The 26348-nt window shown below is 35.2% G+C and overlaps 2 protein-coding genes and 1 non-coding gene across 5 annotated transcripts in view; 2 read left to right on the forward strand and 1 right to left on the reverse strand.

Moving 5' to 3' along the window:
- ec (ubiquitin specific peptidase echinus) overlaps positions 1-26348 on the forward strand; it is an 80291-nt gene that overhangs the window by 6800 nt on the left and 47143 nt on the right. For 2 of the 3 annotated variants that reach the window (XM_034317850.2, XM_034317854.2), the window contains exon 2: positions 13239-13494. In XM_034317850.2, coding sequence (XP_034173741.2) covers positions 13264-13494 — 231 coding nt within the window. In that variant the 5' untranslated portion in view covers positions 13239-13263. Of the gene's footprint in view, positions 1-9472; positions 9619-13238; positions 13495-26348 lie in introns of those variants that run through there. The other variant, XM_034317852.2, reaches the window with a different exon arrangement.
- LOC117601277 (uncharacterized) lies at positions 851-4466 on the reverse strand. Its single transcript, XM_034317862.2, has 3 exons — positions 2763-4466; positions 2164-2357; positions 851-1810 (listed from the first exon to the last, which is right to left on the reverse strand). Exons 1-3 carry the CDS (start codon positions 3520-3522, stop codon positions 1751-1753), a joined length of 1014 nt encoding a protein of 337 aa, XP_034173753.2. The 5' UTR covers positions 3523-4466; the 3' UTR covers positions 851-1750.
- On the forward strand, positions 9983-10054 carry TRNAE-CUC (transfer RNA glutamic acid (anticodon CUC)). Its single transcript has one exon. It is a non-coding gene; the product is annotated as a tRNA-Glu (tRNA).

Consider the following 26348-nt stretch of genomic DNA (forward strand, 5'->3'; position numbering starts at 1 on the left):
CATTAAATTATAAAATGATTCAGCATTTACCATTAAAAGGTTTATAATTTAATTTTAAAAGGTTAGCAACCCTTTAATCTTTAATGATTTTTCTGTAATTAAAAAAATTCCAGATATTTCATCGAAGTTTTTATTAAAAATCTTTTTATTCAAATTCACAATTCAAAACTCAATATTCAGAACTTGAAATTCGAAACTTGAAATTTAAATATTCTATTATATTACAATTAATTTTCCAGTTTTCACATAGCAATGATCTATTTCACCAATGATCGATAGATAAAGCATTAGCAATAAGTAATGAAAAATATTTGAATTTTGCAATAATATTAATGGTCGGGCAATAATTCGATCGATTGTGCGGGCTGATCGAAGATTGTGTCGATCGTCGAAGAGCGTCAAGTTGACCGAAAGACCGTGCCGGAAGTGCCGTCTGGTACGGTGGCTTTCCGCTCCACTGGTTTCCTGTTTCTTCCATCGAGGTCTTCTTTTTCTTCTGCGGCGACGACACGTATACCCTCTGTATCTTCCTTCGAATGTTCTCTCTTAAAGCCGATAATCGTGTCCTTTCCACACACGTGTGATACCGGCGAGCCCTGTACCTTAGAATAGGAAAAGCTTCGTGAAAGGAATTCGTAATCATTGGGAAGCGAAGGCTACGAAATCAGATTCAATTTCAATTTGACAAACGATGTCCTGTTTTCGCGAAGGCTAGCCGCCTCGTTCCGGTTAATTGAATTTAAGTATACGCTCTTGTAGCTAGTTGATCGAAGAATTCACTTTTCTTTTTTTTCCATTAAGCTGTTACGCATGGTACAAGCAACAAATAAGAAGATCCAGTGGTGGCAGGTTTAAGGTTTTTTATTCGAAGGAATGAATAGCTTTAGGTTTTGCAGTATAAATGAAATGAAGCTTTTTCAATGGTATTTTATATTAAATAAAAATATTATTTAATATTAATAATAATATGAAACTTTTTTACTATCGCCGTTTTTCTTTACGATTAGATATTATTTAATTTTATTCAGAATAAATTTAAATTTTCGATTTTATAGTCCTGGGTCCCAGAAATCTTGATTCGGCCCTGATTTCTTTTCTAATAAAAAAAGAAAGCATTAAAGCTTATTGTATTTGTGTCTTTTACAAAAATACATGAATTTATTTTATGAAAAAGTTTGACTGTAGCATGTACAAATGTTAACATAATAATTTCTAGATAGAATTTGAGATAGAATATACAATTGTTTACGAATTCAATAATTAATTTTTTCAAAAATATGACATTGGTACTTTTTGTACCAAGACATACGTTTGAAACTTTTGCAAAGTACAACTTCTTCGGTATGCATCGATAAGGCATTAACAATTGGAGTTTTCGAAGGGAATTTGCTCGTTTAGGTACTAGAAAGATTATGGTTGGAGCTCTTTTTTAGTTCTTTTTTTTCCTCCGGCAGTCTGGCAGATACAAAGTGCACGTAGTTATTCGGTCGAGCACACGCGTGCTCGCACGTAAGCACGGCTCTCCATCGACTTAAGCACTCGGCAGACGTGGCCGAATTTGCATACAGAGAGTGCAATGAATTCGCAACTTTGCGAGTGTGACACCCAGCCTCTCTTCTCTGCTTTACAAATGTGCTGGAAATTGCCGGTGTATCTTTTTTCGATTCTCCTACACATCAGGAGAATATTCTTATTTTTGCTGCAATTTTTATCAAGTCGTAATGATTTATCGATTGCAGTCAGTGTATTGTTAAACAATTATATCAACATGCGTTTCGTTAGAAGGTTGACACTGGCATCTTAGAATCTCCTGCAATTGAATAATTAAATATACAATTTATAACATTAATATAACTCTATTTTGCAATATGATGTTAACCCACAAAAATTTGAAAATTAATTTTTTTAAAACAGTAAGGAATATTTTTTAAGAAAACTTTTAATTAAGTTGAATGAAAAGGAAGCTAAAGAATAATTAAGAAAAATAGTATATTTACGTAATATTATTTTTGCAATAGGATGTTCGATTTTTTCCGATCCAACCCGCTCTGATTTTTCTCGATCCGATCCAATCTCGTCCGATGTTTTCCGGTTCATTACATTAGGTGGGTTAACACTGTATTGCAGAATAATGTCCAAATCGAAATTGAGTTTCAAACAAACCTGAAGAGATTTCCGAAATTCAGTAGACAATGAGATGTAAATGACTGCAAAAATAATCGGGAACGTCTTGGCCATGAAATAGAGCACTTCCCTTTTGCCGTCTGTGCAACATAACGCTTTGGGTTCAATGAAATTGATCGCCCTTGCGATTCGATATGGTGCTCGAATCAGGAAAAACACGATCCCTATGATCACTGTGAGAAAGATCTTTCTAAATCGTTCATTATCTTCTCTTGACAATGTACATGTAATTCATTCAATTTTAATAGTTGAATAATCCTAATTATTTGAAATCTCATTTTTCTAAACTATATTTGTATAACCCGTATGACTCGTACAACAGAGATCAGTGGCGCATTCTTCTATAGAGGAGTCAAATAAATTTTTCTTATACCTTAACATTCTTTCCTCCGTTTTCATTTTTTGAAATTTTTAAAAATATTTCAATATTTATTAGAATAGGTCCCCCCATCTCTAGTTACACTACTGACTGTAGTAATAAAAAATGCATCATTTTCAAGCAAGAAAATTTTTACCCAGCCCTGACTACAGTTTTCCATCCACAATATCAAAATCAATCATAAACCCAACTCACTCACCCAACATATAATAATGTCTCAACTGATTCGATCGCCATGATCCTTCGATAGCCTTCAGTATCATCAGCTCGTAAATGATCAGTGAATCCAGAACGACGAATATAATAAGCGGTAGAACGGAGAACATAAACGTGCTCCAAACGTACATATCAGCCATGTCCCCCTCGAAGAAATCGTATATATGCAATCCAATAGCAATGGACATGGTGCACGAGACCCAAACTAAAAAGATCGCTTTTACGGTGGTGTACCGTTTCACAAGTACATACCCAAAAGGTGTCTGACGCTGAAAAATGTTTATATAGAGCATGAACTTCAAAATTGCTATTGTTATTATCGATACGTCGAAGTTGATCAAGCAGACGTAGTCCATATTTAGCTTCATTTTTACATCGAACAACCATTTGAGTACTTCTTCGAGAGGCTCCATCAGGATCAGCATGTTGGAACAGGCCATACTGACGATGTACAGGTGCCACGACGTCCTCATGGATGATTTCGAGAGGATCACTAGGACGATCAAGAGATTCATGGTTGCTCCAAGTGAAAGAAACGTTAGATTCATGATCCGAGCGTTTATCAGTGGGATATTTGAGACGATGATGTTGATCTTCGTGGGACTGGTCGTCCTGTCACAAGCAGAGGAATACGTTGGAAAAGGTATTTCCATGTGTTCAAAGGCGTATTTTGAAACGTGGGCATGTTTCGAGTTATTGAGGGCCATTGGGCGCCACTTTGAGCCTCCAGTGGTGTTTGGCATAATTAGCACTCGAAATTTCACTGATTATGAAGAATTTTTATTCCTACGACGCGCCTGACTCGCGAACAGAAATAATACTGAAGAACTGGAAAGGTTGTTGAAGTTTGTTTTTCGCACTTGCTCCCATTTGGGAATTTGATATACTGAAATGTGGGTAGGTGCTTCTGGATCGACCGTGACATTGTTTGACATGCAATTTTTTCATTTTGTTAAGTGCTTCTGCGTATGCATGGCAGGAAACAGCTAGTCAATATTTTGTTTTAAATTAAAGTAATTAATTCAGAATTGTTAAGTATATATCAGTTACAAGAGGCTAACGAGTAGAAAAATAAATTACTTCTGTCACAGTGAAATATACGAAAAAACGCAATCTTCTAATTACACAGCTGACAATTATTCAGTCAATTAACGCTACTGTCCCGAATACTTTAATCAACCTACCGATCGAAAGAACGCTCGAGTTCCCTTTCACCAGGAGATACATAATAACGAAGAAACCCTTGACCGTGACATCACGAACGGATGATTTTGTTGTTGGAACTCACCCGACGACCAATGACGAAAATAATCGTGTACGAATAAATCATGTAGGATCGTGGTAGAAAGGAGACAGAGAAATGCAGCCTCACGTTCAGCTGCATAATGCAACGAGAGATGCAGGAGAAGAGGTTGGCAAATGGCCATGAGCGCAATATCGGTCAGTGTTTGGCCCTGATAGATTTATCGTTGGATTTATACGCTCAAGATACCGTGGCGCGAGTAATCGTTTCTTTCGAGCTCACTGTTTCGCCTATTGTGCACCTTTAAACAGATTCTATATGATAGATTGTCTGTTGCTTTGCTGAACAAAGGATCTGCAGAATTGAAATAAGTCAAACGCTGACATTTTCCTTATCGAACATCTTAGAAAACTATTCATTTATTTTTTATGATTAAAATGTAGCATTAGGATCATTGTTTTGAGATATATTTTCTAATTATTTTGAAATGTCATTTATTTTAGTTGATTTATGTATTTTATTTTAATGTATGATAAAATTTATTTATTTTTTTAATTGGCCATAAGTCATCAATTTTCCATGGTATGGAAATTAATAATTGAATATAATTGTATATAATAATGCTACTTTGGAGTCAATCCAGTAGCGTAACTAGAAGGTGGAAGCCAGAAGGTTTAATTGAACCCCTGTTAAAAAATTCAAAATCTTTTTTTTTTTAAATAAATACCGAAATATTCTTGACAATTTCAGAAAACGTTATCTGAAGAAAATTAGATTTAACATTATCACAATACTTTCTCAAGAAAGTAGAATATTATTTTTTGACCTCCCTATATCACAATTATAATCACGCCACTGAGTCAACCTACAATTTAAAGTTTCTTTATTTTAAGTTCTCTTTCATTCCCATTTTTAAAATTATTTTTCTAATACATGAAAATATTTTGTTGTTTCTTGTAAAATAAATTCCATAACGAATATTTCATAGTGTATACAATCTGAAAGGTTTAAACGTTACCCGCCAATTTTCGCAGACCCATCTCACCTTTCCACTTCGTGCGGTAAAATATACACGCCATTCGATGATCAGAGAAGTAATCCCTGGTTGTTTCGTAAACTTACAAAATTCGTGTTCCTCTTTTGACGGTGCGTGCGTGTTTTCGATGCCTCGAGTTCTCTCGCACTTTCATCCTTGGGCCAGGTGTGCGGTTCAGTTTTGTGGGTTCTCCTGTACTTTTTTTTCTTCTTCTCGTCCGCCGAGATCGGGTTAGCTGTGGAGGAGGGTGTAAGGGCCAAATAAGTGCAGTGGCAGGGCCAGGGTCAGGGCCACAACCGGTTTAATGGTTAGCCATCATTACGACGTAACTCATAGAGACCCCGAGGCTCCAAGGTAATCTGAAGATTGCATTATCATCGCGAACACAAAGTTCCTAAATGTTAAAGCTGGGTTTACATTAGAACAAATAGAAATATATATTTTCGATTTTCAATTTTTTTCCTGGAAAATTCACCCCATTTTAGATCTTAAATTTGAAAACAAAATTCACCCCATTTTAGATCTTAAATTTTCTACTTTATTTTAAATTTGGAAACAAGTGCTCATTGAACGTCGGTGGTTCTAGTGTCTAATTTCGCCATAATGGAAACCATAATTTCCTTTAGATAAAATAATTCGCAAAACTCGAAGAATGCGACACGCGTCGTATAAAAGGCGCGTACGCGTACGCGATACTGCAAAAGAAAGATTTATAGCGAGTGGACCGCGTTACCGCAACCTCGTGCTCCTGCGGCCACTTTACCCCTGCTTGGTCCTCTTGTCAAGGGGCCCCGTGATATTTTACGCATGACCGGTTCGACGAGTTTTTCCCGAAGACCGCAATCGCGATGCGCGACCGGCCAACATTCGATACTCGGTAGCGCAGGTGCATCGTGCAAAGAAAAAAAAAGGAAAAATCAAAAGTTCGCGAGTACAACCCCTCGAAAACGCTGGAGCGAAGATTATACGGAATTGCCACTGGGTTGCGATCTCCCTCTTTCCAGGGCTGCCCCTGATACCGGGCAAACGGGGCACTCACCCCGTGCCCCGAGATTAAATTATCATCAAATCTTACAATAAACGATAAATATAAAATACCCCTCTTATGTTATAGTGTTATTAGAATAGATTTCAAAATTATCTGTTTCTAATTAATTATTTTCAATGATCTGAACTTTTGCCCCGAGCCCTATAATCTTTAGGAGCTGCTTTAATTTAACATTTACAAATTCTTTTGTTCTGGCAATTTAATTTTTAGACAGATTTTAAAATTATAGGAAGTAGGAAAATTTTTGATATTAGAGATAGTAGATCTACTTATCGTGAAAAGTTTGGGAGTTCTGACAATGAGAATTCAATTACTTAAAAACAAAAGAATGAATGATAACAGAAGCTGATAATATTCGATTGGTTTTATTCACAATTTTCTAAATAATAGATAAGATTAAATAGAAATATTTGTTTAATCTCTCCTTTTAACGCTATCACTGATAAGAAAACGAAACGTGACAAATTCAGCCGAAACTTTTTAACTTAAAAACCACTCGATGCGTTATCGGCACGAAAAACTTTCAGACACGAGCCCATATAAGTGGAAAATCCTTAAATCCCTGGGGGTGAAAAACGGTTCGGCCAAAGCCGGAATTACCACGTCGATCACTTGTCTTGGATGTAGAGTTCAAATCCTATTTGATTTATCTAAACTCTGTTTGATGAATTGATTTTGAATATATCGAGTAATAATTGAAGACACGAATGGATACATATGTCATTTAACATTTTTTTAATATAACCACACTGGGTACTTTTTGTACATAACAGTTGAAGATCTTTAAATCAATTTTGCTCCAAATAATTAATTTGTGATATCACACATTTATCCCCTCATTTCTTCAATTATTATTTGCATACAAAATGTTTGATTTAATAAGGGACATTCTTGCTACAATTTCAGTATTTATTATTATTCTACTTGAATTGAATCTTCTGCTCTATTGAACCGATATCTACTTAATGAATTCTATCAAGGATTTTTATTTCCTCCATTGAAAGGAATTCTACCGCGAATTTCAACACCCCTATCACCGATCTTCTCACTTCACCACCTTCTTTTCTCATTTCATATCATTTCCATTTTACGTCTCTCCTCCCCTAGAATTCATCGATCCAGGCATGGATTACCTTGATTATACTTTCACATCGCTGACTGACATTGTACGGAAATTTGCAAATGAGATTCGTTATCAAATTCTCAGATATTTCTCTTAAGAAAAAAAGAAATTCTAGCCTTAAATGTTCTAAAAAGATTCATTCATCCATATTGTATTATGGATGAGTGGAACCATACTTAATTAATTCAATGTTAGTTAATTTTATTCAATATATATATAAGTATAAGAATCATTAGTTTCTAATGATTCGCTATTATCTTATATTGTTATTATGGAATCTAATATTTTCTTCTTTCTAAAATTTTTGTGTGTTACGAAAGAAACGCGTTTATTCTTTCGGCGTCGAACAAGACAGCCGTTCAATTTTTTCCCGCTCGTCAACGAGCCTTTCAGTCGTTCATTTTTTGCAACAGCCATTGCCAACTTTCTTCTGCGTCTTCGCGTAATTGTTTACCCTCGCGTCAAGCGTCTGCGGTTGCGATCGCGAACCAAGAAACTCTATCCGATGCTGCGGACGCGAAACTCTGCATTGCGGCTGAAACGCCATCGTGCTGACGCGTGTAAATCCATCTGGACTCTACATTGTCCGAGCATACGTTCGCTGAATATGTAATGCTTACTGAAATTAATTACCCTCTGTTCTTGATTAAGATTAACATTACAATTTCGATCGCACATTTCATAAGATTTATGACAATAGTATAACTAGAGGGAGTTAAAAAGATCAATTGATCCTTCTATTAGGAATATAAAAATCGTTTATTTTTAATAAATACCGGAATATTTTGGAAAATTTCCGAAAACGTTATCTGGAATAAACAAAAATTATTATGATGAAATATTATTATTAAGGTATGAAAGAAAAGTTTTCTGACCCCCGCTCCCCCCATTCATTCGCGTAATTAGGATTTTCTGCTGGGGTGGATTAAATCCCTTAAAAATTTTTTAATTTAAGAATTCTGGAAGTTTTGAAATCTGACACTTTAAAATTTTGGAATTTTCAAATTGTGGAATTCTAAAATCTTAGAAATCAGATATTTTCAAATTCTGGAATTTTTTAATTTTAGAATCTATTGTGTGTTTCCTACTTAATACATTGTTTAATATTTTCAAGAAAATGTAAAATAAAATGAAAGAATATGTAGTTACTAGTATTAGGGATCTTCTTTGATATCGCTAAAATTGTTAATTTTCATAGGAAACATCGATAAATCATTGCAGGTTCAATGATCAAAGCAGTAGTAATTGGCAGACCAACCGCGCTCCTGTGTTTTCTTTTCCACGGGTTAGGCGTCGCGGCGCCTCCCACGGTTTAATTCTTCGCGGCGTCTACCCGTGCGTCGAAACGGAAATAACCTCGCGATAGCAGCAGACCCCGAGTTTATGCCATAATACACGATCCTCTCCCCTCTTTCTCGTTTCCGTTTTTCGTTCGGCCCCCTTTGCTTTCTTTCTTTCGGTCATTACGACGTCGACGAGCGAATCCCGCGAGAAAATACGATAATCATAGCAACCATAATTGTCTCGCGGACTCTACCTTTGTGTATACTTATTTCTCCTTTTTTCGAATAATTTGGTTTCTTGAAAAATTCTAGCAAAATTGCTTAAACCGAACACTGCAGGTGTTTTACAATTTTATCGTAACGATCTTGTGTCTGCATTTTTCTTTACTAAGGAAAATTGCAAATTAATATTAATTGAAAATATTTTAAACTGAGTGATAATTAAAACACGTTTTCAATAGAAGTTAGAAATTTTTAATGTTAGAAATTTGCAGTGTTAGAAGTCTTTGTGTTAGAAATTTCAAGCGTTAGAAATTTTCAGCATTTGTAGAGAAATTGTATTAGAAATTTATAGCATTAATTTTTGAAGTCTACTTATTTCTTGCTATAATTATATAAATAAGAGTTTCCAATTTTCATATAACATATCTTCGTTTGCATTATTTGTTAGCTTAATCTTAGTTTGTTTAATTTTCTTATCTGATCGTGAATGCGCAGTACAGTGTTTATCTTCACACCTGAATAGTAAAAGATTCTTCGATGCAATAACGTTAGTCGTATGTTCGCTTGGATCGCAAAAACTTACCCATCATACCGTTAGAGTCGTCACAAGTCCCGTAGAAATCTGAAAGAAAACGGCTAGCAAAGGAACCGAAAGAAAGTCTCAGCAAACTTGTGTAGATGGTGGTCGTCTATAAATACGCTGGTGTACATTGTCATTCAGAACAACGAAGGCTTGTTATGTCGGCATGCATAACACGTAGGGGATACTCTTGGAAGGAAAATAACGTTGTGTGTAGAAAAGGCTAAAGTTTTCAAGTTCTCGAAAGACTCCATAGTATTCTACGAAGGAATTGGCAGTTTGTATGGAATATAAATTATAAACGGTATTCTGAAAATATTACAAATAATTATCATTAAAATAGTCAATCAAACATTGATTCTTTATTTTGATAATTTGTTAATTTTTTAAATATTCAATACAAAATAATATTTGCCAGATAAGAATAAATTCTAAAAGTATATTGAACATAATATAACTGCATATCATTATTTTTACTTTCCAGGTTTAATTTATTTATTTTATAAAATAGGAATATTTAAAATGATAAAATAACTGCAGTATATTTAATAAAATTATTATAACGTATGTATTTTAGGATATTTAGGTAATAATATTAAAAAATAATGTAATAAAAAATTATAAGAAATTTACCCCTTTCAAAGGATTGAAGAAAAACAGTTTCTATCTCCGGTATGGTCTAGTGGCTAGGATACCTGGCTCTCACCCAGGAGGCTCGGGTTCGATTCCCGGTACCGGAATTAAAATTTTTTTTGTTAATTTCCATTTTTATATACACTTTGTTCACATAAAGATTACTAACATATGTATTATTGTGGCGGCCAGCGAGGTTCTTGGCGGAGGAAAAGGCAAAAGGCCATAAGGACTTTTTGGACGTTCGAGCCGTTGGGTTAGAGGGTAATAAAACAATAATTCATACCGTTTTGGTAACTTGACGGCCACTCTACGAATGGTCAGGAAGTCCCTTTCTCCCTACGCTTGGAACACGTCGAATTTCCGTTTTGGAGAAAGCGTTTTCTGGGGCTTACAAAAACACTCTTGTCCGAACCGTCTTGGCATTTTCACGCAGTATCGGTTATTTTCATATCCAACTAATTTCCCTAACATGATCTCCACATTATATTGGAATAAATCCAGATCTAATTTTTGAAACAGAATCTATTTATACAATAAATTTGCTTAGCTCCAAAACAAGTTTATTGATTAATTTTATAATAAATTTCTCGTTGAACAGAAAAATGAACGTTAGCGTAAAACAAGAACCTCGAAGGTTGTTTGATCATTAATTGAAACAAGAGTTCTTCACGCGTATTTACGAGTATGCGACGCGATATTTCTCACTGATAACGTAATCAGGAATTGAATCTGCTTGTTACAATGGTTCCTTCGGGAATGAACAATAGTTGAATGCGAATTTCAAAACATTTCTGTTCGTGATTGATGAGCGGAAACGAGAAAGCTTTTTGAAAGAGATACAGCTGTAGATACTTCAAAAACAATTCTCAGAAACGTATTTTTTGAACTGATAAAAATAATCTCACTTTTTCACCCCTCATTGCAAAATCTTTTTTTTCTTAATTTTGAAATGAAATAAAAAAATATTTTCCTTTAGGAAAATTGTATAATATTGAAAATTGTTAATATTATGCAAAACAAAATTTATATTTATTTATGATTGGTTAAAAAAATATAAAACATTTATAGAACATTTTAAAATTTAATTTTACGTAAAAAGATGGAATTTACCTATTCCGAAACGTAAAATGCATCAAGTTGCCGACGTTAGTCGATGTCGCAGCGTCTCCTTGACGAGCGAAAAATTCCGCGGTTGCATTGTTACCGAACCCTAAAAGCGAACACGAAGACACCGAGGCCAGCTTACCTCTCGAGCACGTACTCGCTCCAACCACTTTTCTTGGCCCCTCGAAATTAACGCCAACCACTCAGCCGTACCATTTAGTGTGTCGAGCTATGCCACACTCTTTCACCCCCTCGCTAGCACCCTCTTTTTCACCGATAAATATCATCTTTCCTCAGCATACTTCGTCTTTGTTCCTTTTTCATTTCTTTGACGGCTGAAAAAGCGCGTTTTCCATTCCCTTTCTTTCGATCAAGAGGGTGCAAACATTATCAACCCAATCTCAACACAATAATTACACTCCTTTTTGTCAATTATAATTATTATATATAAGGCCAGAACAAAAAATTATATTCTAACAGCATTCAATAAGGAAAATTTAAAAAAACAAATTCTAATTTCAAGAAAGTTTTTAGAGTACTTTTGAGGTTAGTTCGACGCCATATTGGTTTCTACCCATAATTCCTCCAATGAGCAAAGTCGATACACGCGGACCAATCAGATTGTAGATAGAAGTCAACATGGCGTCAAACTAAATTCAAGAATGTTGTTTTACTTATGCATAATTTTTGAGCAGATGGATTGCTAAAATTAAAACTTGTATTTTTGAATTATTCTTATTTAATACCACCAGAATAAATAAAAATAGATAACTTTTACTTTTAGCAGTGGAATCTTTGGGAGTTTATTTTCTCCTCGAAGAAAGCATATAGACGAATATTTTAGCTTAGCACGTGTATAAAAGAAGCCTATTTTTGATAACCGTTCAAGATGACGAAGCATCGAGCTATGCAGAATTCCGAGAGATATTTTTGTACTGTTTTTATAGTAAAAAAAGAGATCGTGGAATGCGAAAAATTTGCTAATCTTACTTAAAAAGGGAAGTAAATATTAACGATGATATCATTGTTTTTCTTGGTTATTTTGTATCAGCTGTCCCTCAATGTGTTACTATTTTCTTACAAACAATTTACCGCTTTAATGCATCAATTATCCGAGAAAGAAAGAGTAAAATACACAGTCTGGTGTAATGATTGAATCGTTTCGATTACATGTCCGAGGAAAGTATATGTTTTACAAGCTGCATCCTGTTTCTTGCGAAGCAAATGAGCGGTGATGCTTCCATGTCTCTGTATTTCATATTCATATAAGATAACGGTGTTAACACGCCGAGAAGCTAATATTGTTCGTTCGTGGACAAAAAGAGGACGTATGTAAGAGAGCGCGATGCTAAGAAATTACGCCACAGTCAATACACGTGTTTACCGTTAACGTGATCCCGTATGACCCGAACTTTGCCTCTGCCAAAAGTGGGATTTGGTTCTTTAAGAATCGTGTCAGACTTTTTTCCCAATTCCTCTTAGTGCAATTTTCCAGGACCCGAGGGAACTTGTGAAAAATAAAAATTTTTTTTCCAACAGTGATAATAAGATAGCAAAGGGCTTCTCAAACTTTTCCACTTGGCGGCACCTTTTACCCGAGCAAATATATTCGCGACCCTCGGTATAAAGGTATATAAATCAGAAATACTAATTAAAACATTTGCTGATAGTAAATCATAAAGAAAATTGATGTGATAATTTTTGGTCTTTCTGTGCTCAGGATATTTACGCGTTTATTTGCATGCAATTAGACAGGCGTTCTTGTAACGTCGTTTTCCTTGAGAATCCCTGTTCGAGGTCGCATTTCACCGAGTAAAACATTAGGGATCGAAAGAAATAGCTGGTGAATATCGATTCGATGTTCATTGATTCGTTGAACAGGTTTTCTCGGTATTGTTACGCTCGCTTGATTCGTGTCGCGTTACGCGAATGCTACTATTCGATGCGTACGATCACGTTCCAGGTATGGTGTACGATACACGTATGAAACTTAATTCGTATGTACCACGAGGTTGACATGGACATTGATATTTCTACGCTTATTGCAGTTAATTAGCTGTCATTCACTTTAGTCTTCAATTTTTTTTTTTGTAACAGTTTACTAGAATTTATGTTTTTATTAAGTATTTATGCAGTATTCAACAGCGATTTGATAATAACGTTTTATATTTCTGTTTGACGCAGATGACACTGACGTAGCTGATCGAGGATGGCTTCTATCATGGGGTTACAACAGCCAGTTGCATCCCAGGATACCGTGGACTACACCGGATATTTACAGTCGTCACAGTGCCATCAGTTACACGGAAGTCAGGCGAACGGGCAAATTCAGTCTGCTCAGAAATCACCTTCCAATGACCATAATACCAGCTTCACCAGTACCAAAGGATTACTCAATGGACCTGGCCAGAACAACTGCTTCCTCAACAGCGCCGTTCAGGTAGGACATTTCTCTTATGCATGAAAGACACGAAAATTTTCAGTAATCCAAACAATATCTTTTTTCGTTATTTAACGGTATTTACAATCAATTCTTTCACGGGAATTAATCTGAAAAATACTGAGATTAATGCATTAATTTTTAATTAAATATTAAAATTTTCCAAATTTTAAATATGATAAGGAAAGCAATTTCCAATTAAGAAAAGTGATTAATATCACTTCACTTATATCAAGATAAGATAACTTATATTAAGATAAAATCATTTATATCATTATTCTCCCACGGGAAGCCTGATTTGATCACGAGTGTACCATTAACGATTTAGATTATTTAGAAAGGGTTAAAGGTTTGATTGCTTCGAATTTTGAGATACGTAGTCGAAATTGGATATACTGATGTAGTTAGAACTTCAACGTCAACGAAACTCCGCTGTAACATTACTTCAAAGGGAATTTCCAATCAAGAACAAGCTGCAACAGAACTTTACACGATCGTCGGTTTTATTTAATTTACAAAAACAAATTTAGACGGTGTTTGGTCCTATGTTTGTAACGAGAAGCTCGAACTCTTTATTAATGGAAATAATTCTCGGTGAAAAGGAGGCTTCCCACGGACCGTTAGAATTTATTATGTCGATCAGAAGTGTTTTTCCCAGCTTTTGTGCAGCACGTTGTCCGATATGTAGCGGTAATTGTAACATCCGCAGGAAACAATTACACTCGACCGGGCTCGATTAAAACAATCGATCAGAATCGCATGTAAAAGGTAGCCGATGCAAAGTCAAGCTTTTTTGTATTTTGTTTCGAGGAAATTGCGTAACGTTAATCCAACAAAAGGTGCATAAAAGTGCATTGATAATAATTAGGGAATCAAAGTTTCAATCCAAAAGATTGTCATATACTTACGTATTGCAAAAATAGATATGAAATTTGGAAAATGAAAATGAAAGCGAATTTAAAATTAAGTTTACATTCTCTACAAATTAATTAAATTAAATTTATATATTTCTGATATTATTCGTTGCATGGCTGCAGTTGCACATTGCACCGATCAGCATACGCCTACCTGTATGCAACCAGGTAGTCGAGTATGCATTTCGAGATTTCCTCAGCGAAATATGTACATACAGTATCGAGCAAAGTAGACTTCCCTAGAGAATATGGCGTTCTGGAAAAAATAGGAATTTTGAATATTATAATTTTGATGATATTAATATTAAAAGTATTATAATTTAGAAGAAAAATAATATAATTTTTAATTATTATATAACTAAAAAGTACCAATGAAAAAGTAAATATTAATTCAGATTTTCGCGCGTCAACGTTCATACGTAAGTGGTGGGGGGTAACAGACCTATATATATGAGGCCTCCGCCTTTACATCGTCATTCTGCCTGCGGAAGCCGACCTGCTCGGTACTGTATACATAAATTTTTATTCAATGCTTTACACTCAGATTTTCACTTTCATTTATACATTCGTTTTCTTTCATTTTCCATTCGAGTCATATAAAAGAATTTAGGAAACTAAATATTGTTTTATAATAATATTAACATATTATTAATATTATTAAAAAAAAATTCCTTTTTTCATTTGAGCAGTATATTTCTAGTACATTGAGATAATAGGGAACTCCAAAAATTTTAATCTATAAAAAATCGATTAAAATCTATTAAAAATAATATTTTATTACCACAAATTAGCTCTAAAACAAACATCCAATTAAACAAAGAATTATTTATCAGACACAATTGAAGCTGTTCTCAGAATTATTTTCGATTCAATAAACATACGATTTTACGTAATGTTTTGCTAATAATAAGCCTGCATAATCCTCGACAGCAGCGCGAATATCCTGCCTTTAAATCTTTTTAACGCGAATTTGTGATTTTTTCCTCTCAGGCAGTTTTACGACGATGCTCATGACCCACGTCGGTAGTTTATGGCCACGAGTGGCCACCAAATCTTTAACGCCACTATCTTCGAGAGCCTTCGAGGCAAACGTAAATATTCATGCCTGCTAAGTGACAGGACACGTGGAGAATCTTCTTAAGTCTCCAATCTTGCCATCATCCTTTTTTCTCCGTGTTTCTCTTTTTTCGAAACTTGTATCTTGTTGCTGCCCAGGCCAGTCTAATAGCTAGTTTCAAAATGTACCTTGACCACGCCATTTCCTCGACCAAGTCGAACGAGAATCGAGGGTCTTGTTTCTTCCTCGTTCAAAGTGCCCGAAAGCTCTTAAGTTAGGATTGTTATCTTCGTTAAGAGCCACGACCTAGTGAACAAATTGACTCTAGAAGTTAATCGTTAGAAGCTTTAGAAATTGTTGTGGGTGGTCGTTGCTTATCGAACGACGAATTTGGAAATATGGAAATTCCGATGGGATTTCATGACAGAAAAGTATAACCAAATACCGTTTGTGATATATCAATTGAAAGCTTAAAGTTTAATAAAAATAACGGTATAAGGGTTTTATTAATATTTTTAATAGAGATTTGCTACTTCTTTACTGAAGTAAACAAAGCATTAAGTTCATATTCTATTTAAGGCCTCGCCATTTTGTATTAAGAATATTAATGAGAACTTAATGTAATTATTTTCTTTGAACTTTAAGCTTTAAATTAATATACCATACGTACTAATTTGTGACATTTTTATGTCATGAAATTGTATCTGAATTTATGTGCCTCAAAATTGATCTTTGTTTATTGTAACTGGCAAGAGTTGTTATTATACAAAAAGGGTATATCAGGGTTAAATGGACAACAGTACCACCGTTTAATAGCTTACCAAAAGAAACCATTGTGCACCAAGTTTCAACCCTGTATCTCAACTGGGAGGGTAGTTACAGGGTAAAATAGAAATAGCGATTTTTGCCATATTTTTCCTATTTAATGGCATGCAAAAAATTTGAAAAAATTCTACAGTGTTCTAGATATGTTTATTTATGATCATGAATTTTTTCAGATTTTTTGCATATCATTAAATGGGGAAAATATGGCAATTTCTATTTTACCCTCTAACTACCCTCGCAGTTGAGATACAGGGTTGAAACTTGGTGTACAGTGGTTTCTTTTGATAACATATTAAATGCTGCATTGCAGGATATAATCGGCTCGTGGATACTTTTGACCATTTTATCCTGTTATACCCTTTGTCTGCACTTCCAAAGAAACAAACAAACAAAGGCAGTTTCTAACAGTAGCTACACAGTGATAGTTTACATTCCAATTACGCAGCAGCTCGTGCCAGTCACATTAGAATCGACGAAATGCTCATCGATCAGTTCGAACGAACGTTTGTGTTAACAAGAAAGAGATTAATTTTCAAGGCGTAACCGATCACCGCCAGACAAATACGAATACGTTATGAAGAAAGAGCCGTTCTAATCTAATAAAACAATCGTGCCATTAGCTATCAACGACGACTGTTCATTGTGGACGATGCAAGCGTACCAATATCTCGGCTTACGTGACACGAGCGTGATACAAACGCTTTTTTAAGCGTAAACCGTGCACGCAGTCAGGGTGTGGTAACTGCTTTGTCCCCGTGTCACGAATAAAAAGTGAACGTTAGCGTGTCGTTGCAACTTGAAACAATGGTCCTATTCAACCGTGGCTTTTCCCATTTCACGTTAAACAGCAGTGAGAGTAGCACCTCTGGCGGAGTAATAGCGAAACACGAAAAAGTAATTCACATTTTTCGTACACAATTCTGAGAGAATTCCATAATGATTATGATATTTATATTCACGAGAAGTATACCTATCGACGTACAGAGCGGTTTTTGGGAAAAATGGTAAAAAAATATTTTCAATAAAAATGTATCTTTTTGTGAAAATTTGATTGTATATATCCCTGGGTAATTGTAATTAACGATATTAATATTAAAAGTAATTTAAAAACCATAATAGTAACCATAAAAAATTTTAAAAATCAATCTAATTATTTTTTTAACAGACTTCTTAATTCGTGTTGGATTGATTTAATATAAAATTTTAGATTGCCTCTCTGGTCTCGTTTTAAAATTAATAGGTGTTTCCCAATTTTGTTCGGTAACCGACTTGTCGTTCGCGTCTTCCTTACATTATTAATACCTTCCAATTTTATTCACCAGTGAACGGTGAAATTGAACAATCGCGACCTGTATCTGCCGGGGCGGCGGCCGATAAATGGTAATTTTTATTGATGCGATTTAATCGGTCCATAAATTAGCAGCGTGGATTAATGAAAGCCAGGAGCGTATAGCTTGAGGGTTCGTTCGTCGGGACTGTTTCATTAGTAGGATCGAACTAACGAACGTATTAATGATATCAAACTCGTTTTCGGCTTACCATAATGGCACCTCGGGACCAACGGATCCACGAAATATTTTCTTCGTCGGTGCTAATAAGTGTTTCTCGTTCTCGTTATCCCTCGAAAAAAAATTGTTAATTACAGCTTTGGTTATCATATATGGGACAGGAAGTTTATAAGGTTGAGAAATAAAAATTTTCCAGTCATATCAATAATTTATGGAATATATATTCATTTCTTTTTATTTATATAATTTCAGGTACATAATATTTTTATAAGACACTGAAAATATGAAATTAATTGGGAGTTGGTTTTTGTTAACTATTGATATTGATTTATTTTTGAAACATTCTCTAACCACAGTTATTTATTATTAGTTTCTTCCAAATATGACCACGTTGTTTCCAGCAGATTGCAAATCACTGAAACGTATTTGTTTTATTGATAAAGCAAACCGACCCAGTTTTTGGGTAATGGGAGATAGTTACGAAAGAGTAGTTAATTGCTTTTTAATTGTTTCCCTTAAAGTCCCATTTTTCTGCCTTTTTCGTTAATTAGAAACACTCTCTGTCCCTTGATTGGTCTACTATTGAGAAACAGTACTGTTAGCGAAGAATTCGAAAGTAAACGAATTCATGCAAGTTAAAAAGTCTGGAAGTAATTGAAAGCTGTTCTTATTACGTCATAACCATTGTCAAAAGTGTTGCAATTAATTCTAGTTAAAATTTAAAGCAACACTAAAATTCATTTTAGTATTTCTTTTTAAATGAAATTATGTTCGAAAATTTGTGTGTATTATTTCGGGATCGAAATTGTTATTTAAGTTGCATTCCAATGTTTAATGAGGGCACATGTGCTCTTTCATGATTTATTGATCGATTGGCGTTGTCTGGATGGTTGGAAGTCAATGACACTTGAAACCAGAACCATTCGAGCAATGATGTTACTCATCAATCTCGATAATTAAAGAGATTTTATTGAAAGAGAGCATGTTTGTCGTTCGTTTCATATGTACATTCACTTTGACAAGCTAATTTAATCTATTAATTTACCGAGGTCAAAAATATATTATTTTAGAAATAATACTTTCTATTATAAACAAAAATAAATGTAAATAAATAGCTGTTTAGCAAGGATTGTTTGTCGAGGGTGTGTACCGAATAAATTAACAGAATATTAGATTAGAATTTTCAAACGTGTAATAATAGAATTCAAAATTGTAATGATTAAAATTAAAAATTGCACCTTATACTCAGTTGAATGTAATGCAATTTATGCAGCTGATAAATGCAAGGAATAATCATAGAAGCCACGTGTTTCTTACAAGGCAAGGAAACTCTGTTTCACGAAACAAAGGGTGATCTAGCCGTCCATCTGGTGGCACGTGTTCGATATGCACCTGACCCGATCTTTCTTAGGGATTTAGCTGCGCGATTGGTGAAACATCGGTGTTGGATGGCAGCGCGTGTCGTACTCTACAAAACATCTGCCTCGTTAGATGCAGATGCACGTGCTCGATCTACAGTGAGATTCGAAGATGATCTGATGGCATTTTCGGATGGCCATTTGCCATCTGTGAGCCATTCTTACACCCACTAGTTCCATTGTTAACAAACGAGGTCAATTTAACATTCTTCTTCCATCATTGTGATATTTTCACTTTCATCTTATTAGAAAATGATCTCTGGTGGATTCAATCAATCCTAGTTTTCCAATTAAATATTTGTAATTGAATAGTTTTGAAAATTCTAATTAAACCATTTATAAGTCAAAGCGATTAATTCCACTTTTACAATTTTTTTAAAATTTCAGTACCAGTGATTATATTTTTATATTTTATCAATTTTTATACCTTTTGATTTGTGGAGTTGATCGGTTTGACAAATGAGGGTTTTAACTGTCTTTGAGGAAGAACGAATGGAATAAATCAAAGAGGGGTCGGAATTATCCGCCGTCTGAAGAAACGGTTTGCCTTCTGTGCAAGTGCTTCCGGTTCCTTACTTGCATCAACCAGACATCACCTGGCGATGAGTCAGAAAAGTAATTCCCTTCCCAGACACCTGCTGGCCTGAGCCCGAATAGTATAGCAGGTTCCATCCGCCATTAACGATGCATGTATTTTTTTCCTTGGGGTCGTAAGCGAGTAACACACAGGTCGACAGAAACGTGTAGGTATAGTTTCTTGGTCTATTGTCCCCGAAACGAGGGCCGGATTCATGGGCCAGCGAGTCGCGACATCAACGGGACCTTTGAGACCTCGACATTCACTGATTCGTCCTCGTAAAAGGGCTTCTTGTACTTGCATGCAATGCTGAAGAGAGAGAAATCATTGGGTTCTTTTTCTTCGTCTTTAGTTACAAAGTAGCAGTCACCCTTATTTCTTGGATTCAAATTATCTTTAGCTCAGGATCGGTGCCGGTTGAAGGGAGGTTCTGTTCTAAGTTTTACATTTACTATGACAAAAAAATTCGAAACTTTGAATTCCACTATAATTTTGCAAATTTTGGACTCAATTGCTTTTGCAAAAAAACATCCTCATATGATGGTGATTTGATGATTTTTTTATGATGATCATGGTTTAATTATTCTTTATAATGATTTAACGATTTTCCTTGATAATGATTGAATGATTTTTTAACTTCTTAAATTATTAAATTATCAATTTTTCCTAGAACATTATTTATTTGTAGATCATTATATTTCCTTTACGATTAAATTTTTATGATTAAATTCAATTTCTTGAATCCATCTAGAACAGTGATAATCCGATTTTTTAAATTACCATTTAAAAGCCACATCCGTCATAAATCATCAATTTCATGCAAATATCGTAATCGTTCTATACGTGGAATAATAAATTGGAAACAGTATCAGTCGACCGTTCGAGCAGCAAGAAGGAAAAAGGAAGAATAGGTAGAGCAGAAGAAGAAGAGGCGGAAGAGCTGAAAGAGGAATAAGCGAGTGGTCGGAAGAGGTTAAAACGAAGCTAGAAGCAGAAGAATAAGACGAAGCCGCGTGTGGGAAAGCTCCGCGATGCGAGACTGAGAAACGCGTGCGTTCGATCGTGAATTTGCACGTGCGTACGTTTGTATCTGACTGTGTGTTCCTCTATGTCCTCGTACACCCACGCGATTCGCATGAGTACCGAGCCACTTATTTTCGCTTCTTTTCTATTTGCGACAATGTGTCGCCAGCTTGATTAATCCTTGTGATCGAGTAACAGGATACGAGAAACGCGTTTCAGGGAAAACAACAATGTCATGAATTATTTTTTAAATATATATATAATAATAATTTAAAGTTAAATTTTATATATTGGAAGAATAATTTTGAAAAGAACAGTGTAAAATTTAGAAAATGAAAATAATATGGAATACAAAATTATATTAAAATTGTGGCTCTCTCCATGGTCCGTCGTTCAAGGGTTAACATTTTATTTATTGGGAATTTAAACGTGCATATATTTAACAATACTAATACTTGAACATTTCATTTATTACCAAATACTAATTTATTTATAATTTTATAGCTTTCCACTTTGTGCTTGTTGTGCAAATGTTAAACTTTCGAATCAGAGTAGTATTCTGATTTCTTTTTAAATATTTATTTTTTAATAAGGCACATCCAAAGTGCAATCAATTAAGTTTCCATTAATCTATCAATTTCACCCCTCGTTTCCTCTAAAAACAAGATAATTCAGTATCGATAAAACTCTTCTCTGCAAAACCTCTCATGGGAAATTGAAAGTTCATGCTTGGAGCACCATTATTACCCATTCTTCCAACTTGGAGTATCGTTTCCTGGGTATCGAGTGGATTAGTTTCATTAGTACCCTCGACGATAGATTCTTGCAATTAGTTCTCCTATTGAATTTTCTAGGTCGTCAATTCACGGAACGATTGACGCGTTAATTCGTATGTCTCTGCACGGAATCTGCCTTCCTATCTTCTTGCTTCAGCGAGTTTTCCTGCGCGGATCAGCCTGTGAAATCTAACGCTGTCGACGCTTCGACGACTCCTGGAACCTTTCCCGTGAGTCTTCGCACCCTGATCCGTCATCTTAGTGGACCAGAACCGTCTCACTGATCTCAGGTTCTGGGAACAGGGCTCGGTGATCCCACATCTTGACACGGTATCGGGTAGTACTCGCGGTTCTATAAACTCGGTAAACGGGGGATATTAAAGACGTTCCAGATCGACGATACACCGTGTGCGTCTATGGTTCTCGTTTACACTAGAACTTCCCATAGTTAAATTAATAAGGAGATACGAGTGTCCAGATATACCTAGGAATTTTCAAATAATACAACTTTCAGTTTCATTTTCATTCTTTAAATAAAATAAAGAAAATTGACAATTTAAAAAATTTCAAAATTTTATAATTTAAGATAATGTGCTATAAAACTCTTGTGTACTCGCGATCAAAGTAGGATCCCCTAGGGAAAGGAAGAGTGTGTACAACGAATCAATTGATCCGATCCCAAATTCTCATAAAGCGTCGAACGAACAAAGCAGCTCGTCGATCGTACAAGACCTCATTATCGGGTGGCGCACGAAGGAAAAGGGTGTAGCGGAACGAATCGAAAGGTTAACGTGCTCAAAACCCGTTTCGTTCGGCCTAGTTTCAAACGTATGTATGTATATACATATGTAACTAAAGTACACACGTTTCTTGTTTCCATTGTGCGACCGATCGTGTGTCGGTCTAACGAGAAATCACGGTGAAACGTGTCGAGGTCAGATCGCACGTTTTCATCCATAGATACGTATTGCTACCGTAGATACAATAAACGTTCAATAATCACTCACATTTCGGGCTCCGGAGGCGGGTACTTCTATCGCAAGAGGTATCCTTCATACGTGCCTTCTTTACTGTTTCTTTGTTTCGCTGCTGCAGTTATACATTTATTGGCTGTTTATTTATTTATACATCGATCGGACAGGTTCGAGTCGGTTCGGGAAAAATCAGATGGAATCGGGTCGAGTTGGGAAAAGTTGAACGGAATCGGCTCGGGTCGGGAAGAATCGGATGGAATCGGGTCGGGCCGGGAAACGTCGGACGGGATCGGTTCGAGCGGGGAAAAGTCGGATGGAATCGGGTCAAGTCGAGCAAAATTGGGAGGTGTCGGGTGAACTTCTGAAAGTATAGTATCTACCAGGTTTCGAAAGTAACCTACCACATAAATCTCATTGAAAGCCTGAAACTTTCTGATAATTGTTATTATCTTCATTATAAAGAAATTAAATATTGTAATACTGAGAAATTCTGTACAGAGATATTGTTCGAAGCGATTATTATACGTGCTCGATTCGTCATTTTGAAATGATGGCGTGACTAATGACGTTATGGTGTAGGCGTAATCCCACGGTTACCATGATTAGTCGAAGCCATTAGCGGCTTCTAATCCCTTTGCTGAAACGTGCTCAGATACGTATATGGTTGACCCTAGTCACGTTTTACGAGGATTGCATTGCAGTCTGGCGAAACTGGATCAGCCAGCTTTCGAGCAGAGCGTTAATCTTTAATATCTTCGAGAAACTTGGTTCATTGCGTTTTTACTACTTTTAGTATAAGAGGTGTTAACTGGTTTTATAATATTCATATATATAGATAGGGATGTTTGATCCGATTTACTATCGTGGGAAACTTTGAAACTATGTTTTTAATTAGTTGTTGATTTAAAAGTGGTAAAGTACTGGTAGCAGTAAATCTGGTTTTTACATGTATTCAAATTATAGATGGTAATATCAAGGATATAGTTCAGAAATTAACGTGGTAGGAGAAATAGGTACTGAACAATTTTAGTTATTTTATAAGACTTTAAAAAAAATATAATATTTATTATATTTAATAATATAACATTTTTATAATACTTTTGATCTTCTTTTATAATATTTTTAATGTTTATTTTTTCTCATTTTATAAAGATAAGTATATTCGCGATCACATCAGGCTTCCTCAAGAGAAATGGTGATGTCCTGGCTTCCCGCCCTTCCCCATAGGCATCCCCGGGAAAAATGATAATGTTATATAAAAATTATATCGTTTATTTATATAGTCAAAATTCAGGTTTTGAGAATTCCTGCTTCCCCTGTATCGCTATTTTCCTTAGGAAAGTCTGATTTAACGGCGTGTGTACTTTACCTTCTGACAAGGATTATTTATGTAAATGGGTTTTTGTCTCATATATTTCTGCAGAAGGAAGTAATTACATGCTAATATTTATTACTAATAGTAAAAGGAGTTATAAACATCTCTAGGACATTTATAATTTGAATATTTTTAAATTCTTATTTTTATAGAAATTAATGAAAATTTCTAAATTCTATTTAAAAATTTTTAATTGAACTCAATAATAATAACACCTTTTTTTTTATTGAAGTCCTTCGAATTCCATTCTTCGTTTTTCTCTTTTTTCAACAATTAGTCTCAATTCGTTTCGAATAATTATCGCCAAGGGACCAGCGAGTATTTCTTAACAGTAAATAATCCCGGAGAATTTTCAATGGCGAATGGGTGTACCGTGGGTGCGGTCGTAACATTCGAGAGCAGAGTAAAATCGGAAAAAAATGGAATAGCATAACCGGTAGTTAGTTGTTGCTCTCGCCAGGCGTTGCTCTCTTCTCTTGCGGTTCTTCTTATTTCACGGTCGTTCGATGCATTCCTCTAAGAATCGAGAGCAATACTATGTTCTTCACGCATCTACGTTTCCTTTTTCGTTTTTCCGTGAACCGTGTATCGGTGCGGATTTTTCATAGACCGGAAATTTCTCGTCGAGGAACAGCAACTACCAGTCCTCGTTTCGTTTTTGCTTATAATGAAGTCTTCGATATGTAATATCTAATATGTAAGAAGTCGGATTAAATAAAACTGTCCCTGTTAAATGAAATTTTTAAATAAAATTAGGCAAGTTGGAATATTTATTATATTCTAAATTTAATTTTCCAATTAAATTAAAATTAACCATGAGTTGGCTATTTATGATAAAATTTTTATTTTGTTTCCCTGAAATCGTTTCTGTTTTCCAAGCTACCCTTCACCGTTCCAACCGTGCGTAGAACGTTTTTCTGGGTAGAACAGATCCGTAACAATGGCTCTGGAATAATGAAACACGAGCGCGAGGCGAAAGGCCTTCGAACTAAACGAATCCGCGAAGAAAATAGCTGAACACCGGTAATATTACCTTCGCGGTTTACGAGCAAGATGTTCTGCGAGTGGCTCGTAAAAAATCAGCATCCCCCGGTCAGAAATTACGAACGAAAGATTGCTGGCACGAGCTAACAACCAGAAGAACATTCGTAATCGTGGTCGTTAACTGGAAAACATTCAGGAGACATTTGTAATTCCTTGCGAAATCGTTCGGTACTGACGCCGGGAATGTTTCTTTTTCCATCGTGGAAATGTTTCATTGTCGATCTTCCAAGAATGTTTTCAGCGATTGTAATTACGGAATTACTACTGTTAATTTTTGTGTAGGAACAAAAAACACTTTAGGAAAACTTTGGTAATAATAAATTAATGAAACAAATTTTAGATAAAAGAAATTGTCTGTGGTTTTTTTAAGTATTACAGCAGTGGGGTGAAAATTAATTAGTTTAAAAGATATCTTAGGAGGAGATCATTAAGTTTCACTGTGTTTCCTTAAGATATTTTTAAAATCAATGAATTTTTTACCCAAATGTCTTAATACTTTTGTATAAAAAATAAAAAGACGCTTCAATTGATGTATAACAAAGTACATAATGTTATTTAAAAAATGAAAATATCCTTGAAATCTTTGAAACATTTCCACTTTCAGAACTAACATATGCATCAAGTAATACTCCATTTGACACCATTTAATTTTGTCTAATGAAATTTTTCATTTAAATATTTCAACAATTACCCACAATATAAATAAGATTAATATACGAGTATAAAATGAATTTCAGCAGTGACAGCATGATATTAAATTAATTTACCTTATCACGTGTAATTACCCTAGAACACGGTTTTCTAAATTACCCTTTACCACATTACCCAATTACCACAGTACACCCTATTTATACTTCATGTTTCCACATCCTATTATCTTTTTGTAAATGTAGCGGAACGATCATGGAAATGAGCCGAAAAGAAGAAGCTTTAGACGATTACTTTCTCACGCGGTGTAATAAAAATTTTAACCACATGAAATAACTTCCTCGGATTTTTGAAACTTCTACCCATCGTCTGAATGTAATTCTTGTGAGAATACGGCTTAATAGCGTTCCGAAGGCAAGTAACGTATGAAAGTTTAAATTTTTTAAAAACAACCCTTAATCCGGTTTTGCATACATTTTGCGCGCGTTAGAGGAAATAAAAGGTTGCCGGAGAACGGAAGGACGAAATCTCGCGCTTCGTTGTTGCGATCTAACGCGCAAGCGTACAATAGGACGGGACACACTCCCGTGGGAATCCCTTGGCGGCTGAATCAGCGCCTCCAGTAATCATCGTAGCAATTTTTTTCTTTTTCGTTGCTCTCACCAGTCGACGCGTTTTCACCGTCAGCGCCAACAGCGACCCTTTGCTAAGATAA

This window comes from Osmia lignaria, chromosome 6, assembly GCF_051020975.1.
Source record: "Osmia lignaria lignaria isolate PbOS001 chromosome 6, iyOsmLign1, whole genome shotgun sequence".
NCBI lineage: Eukaryota > Metazoa > Arthropoda > Insecta > Hymenoptera > Megachilidae > Osmia > Osmia lignaria.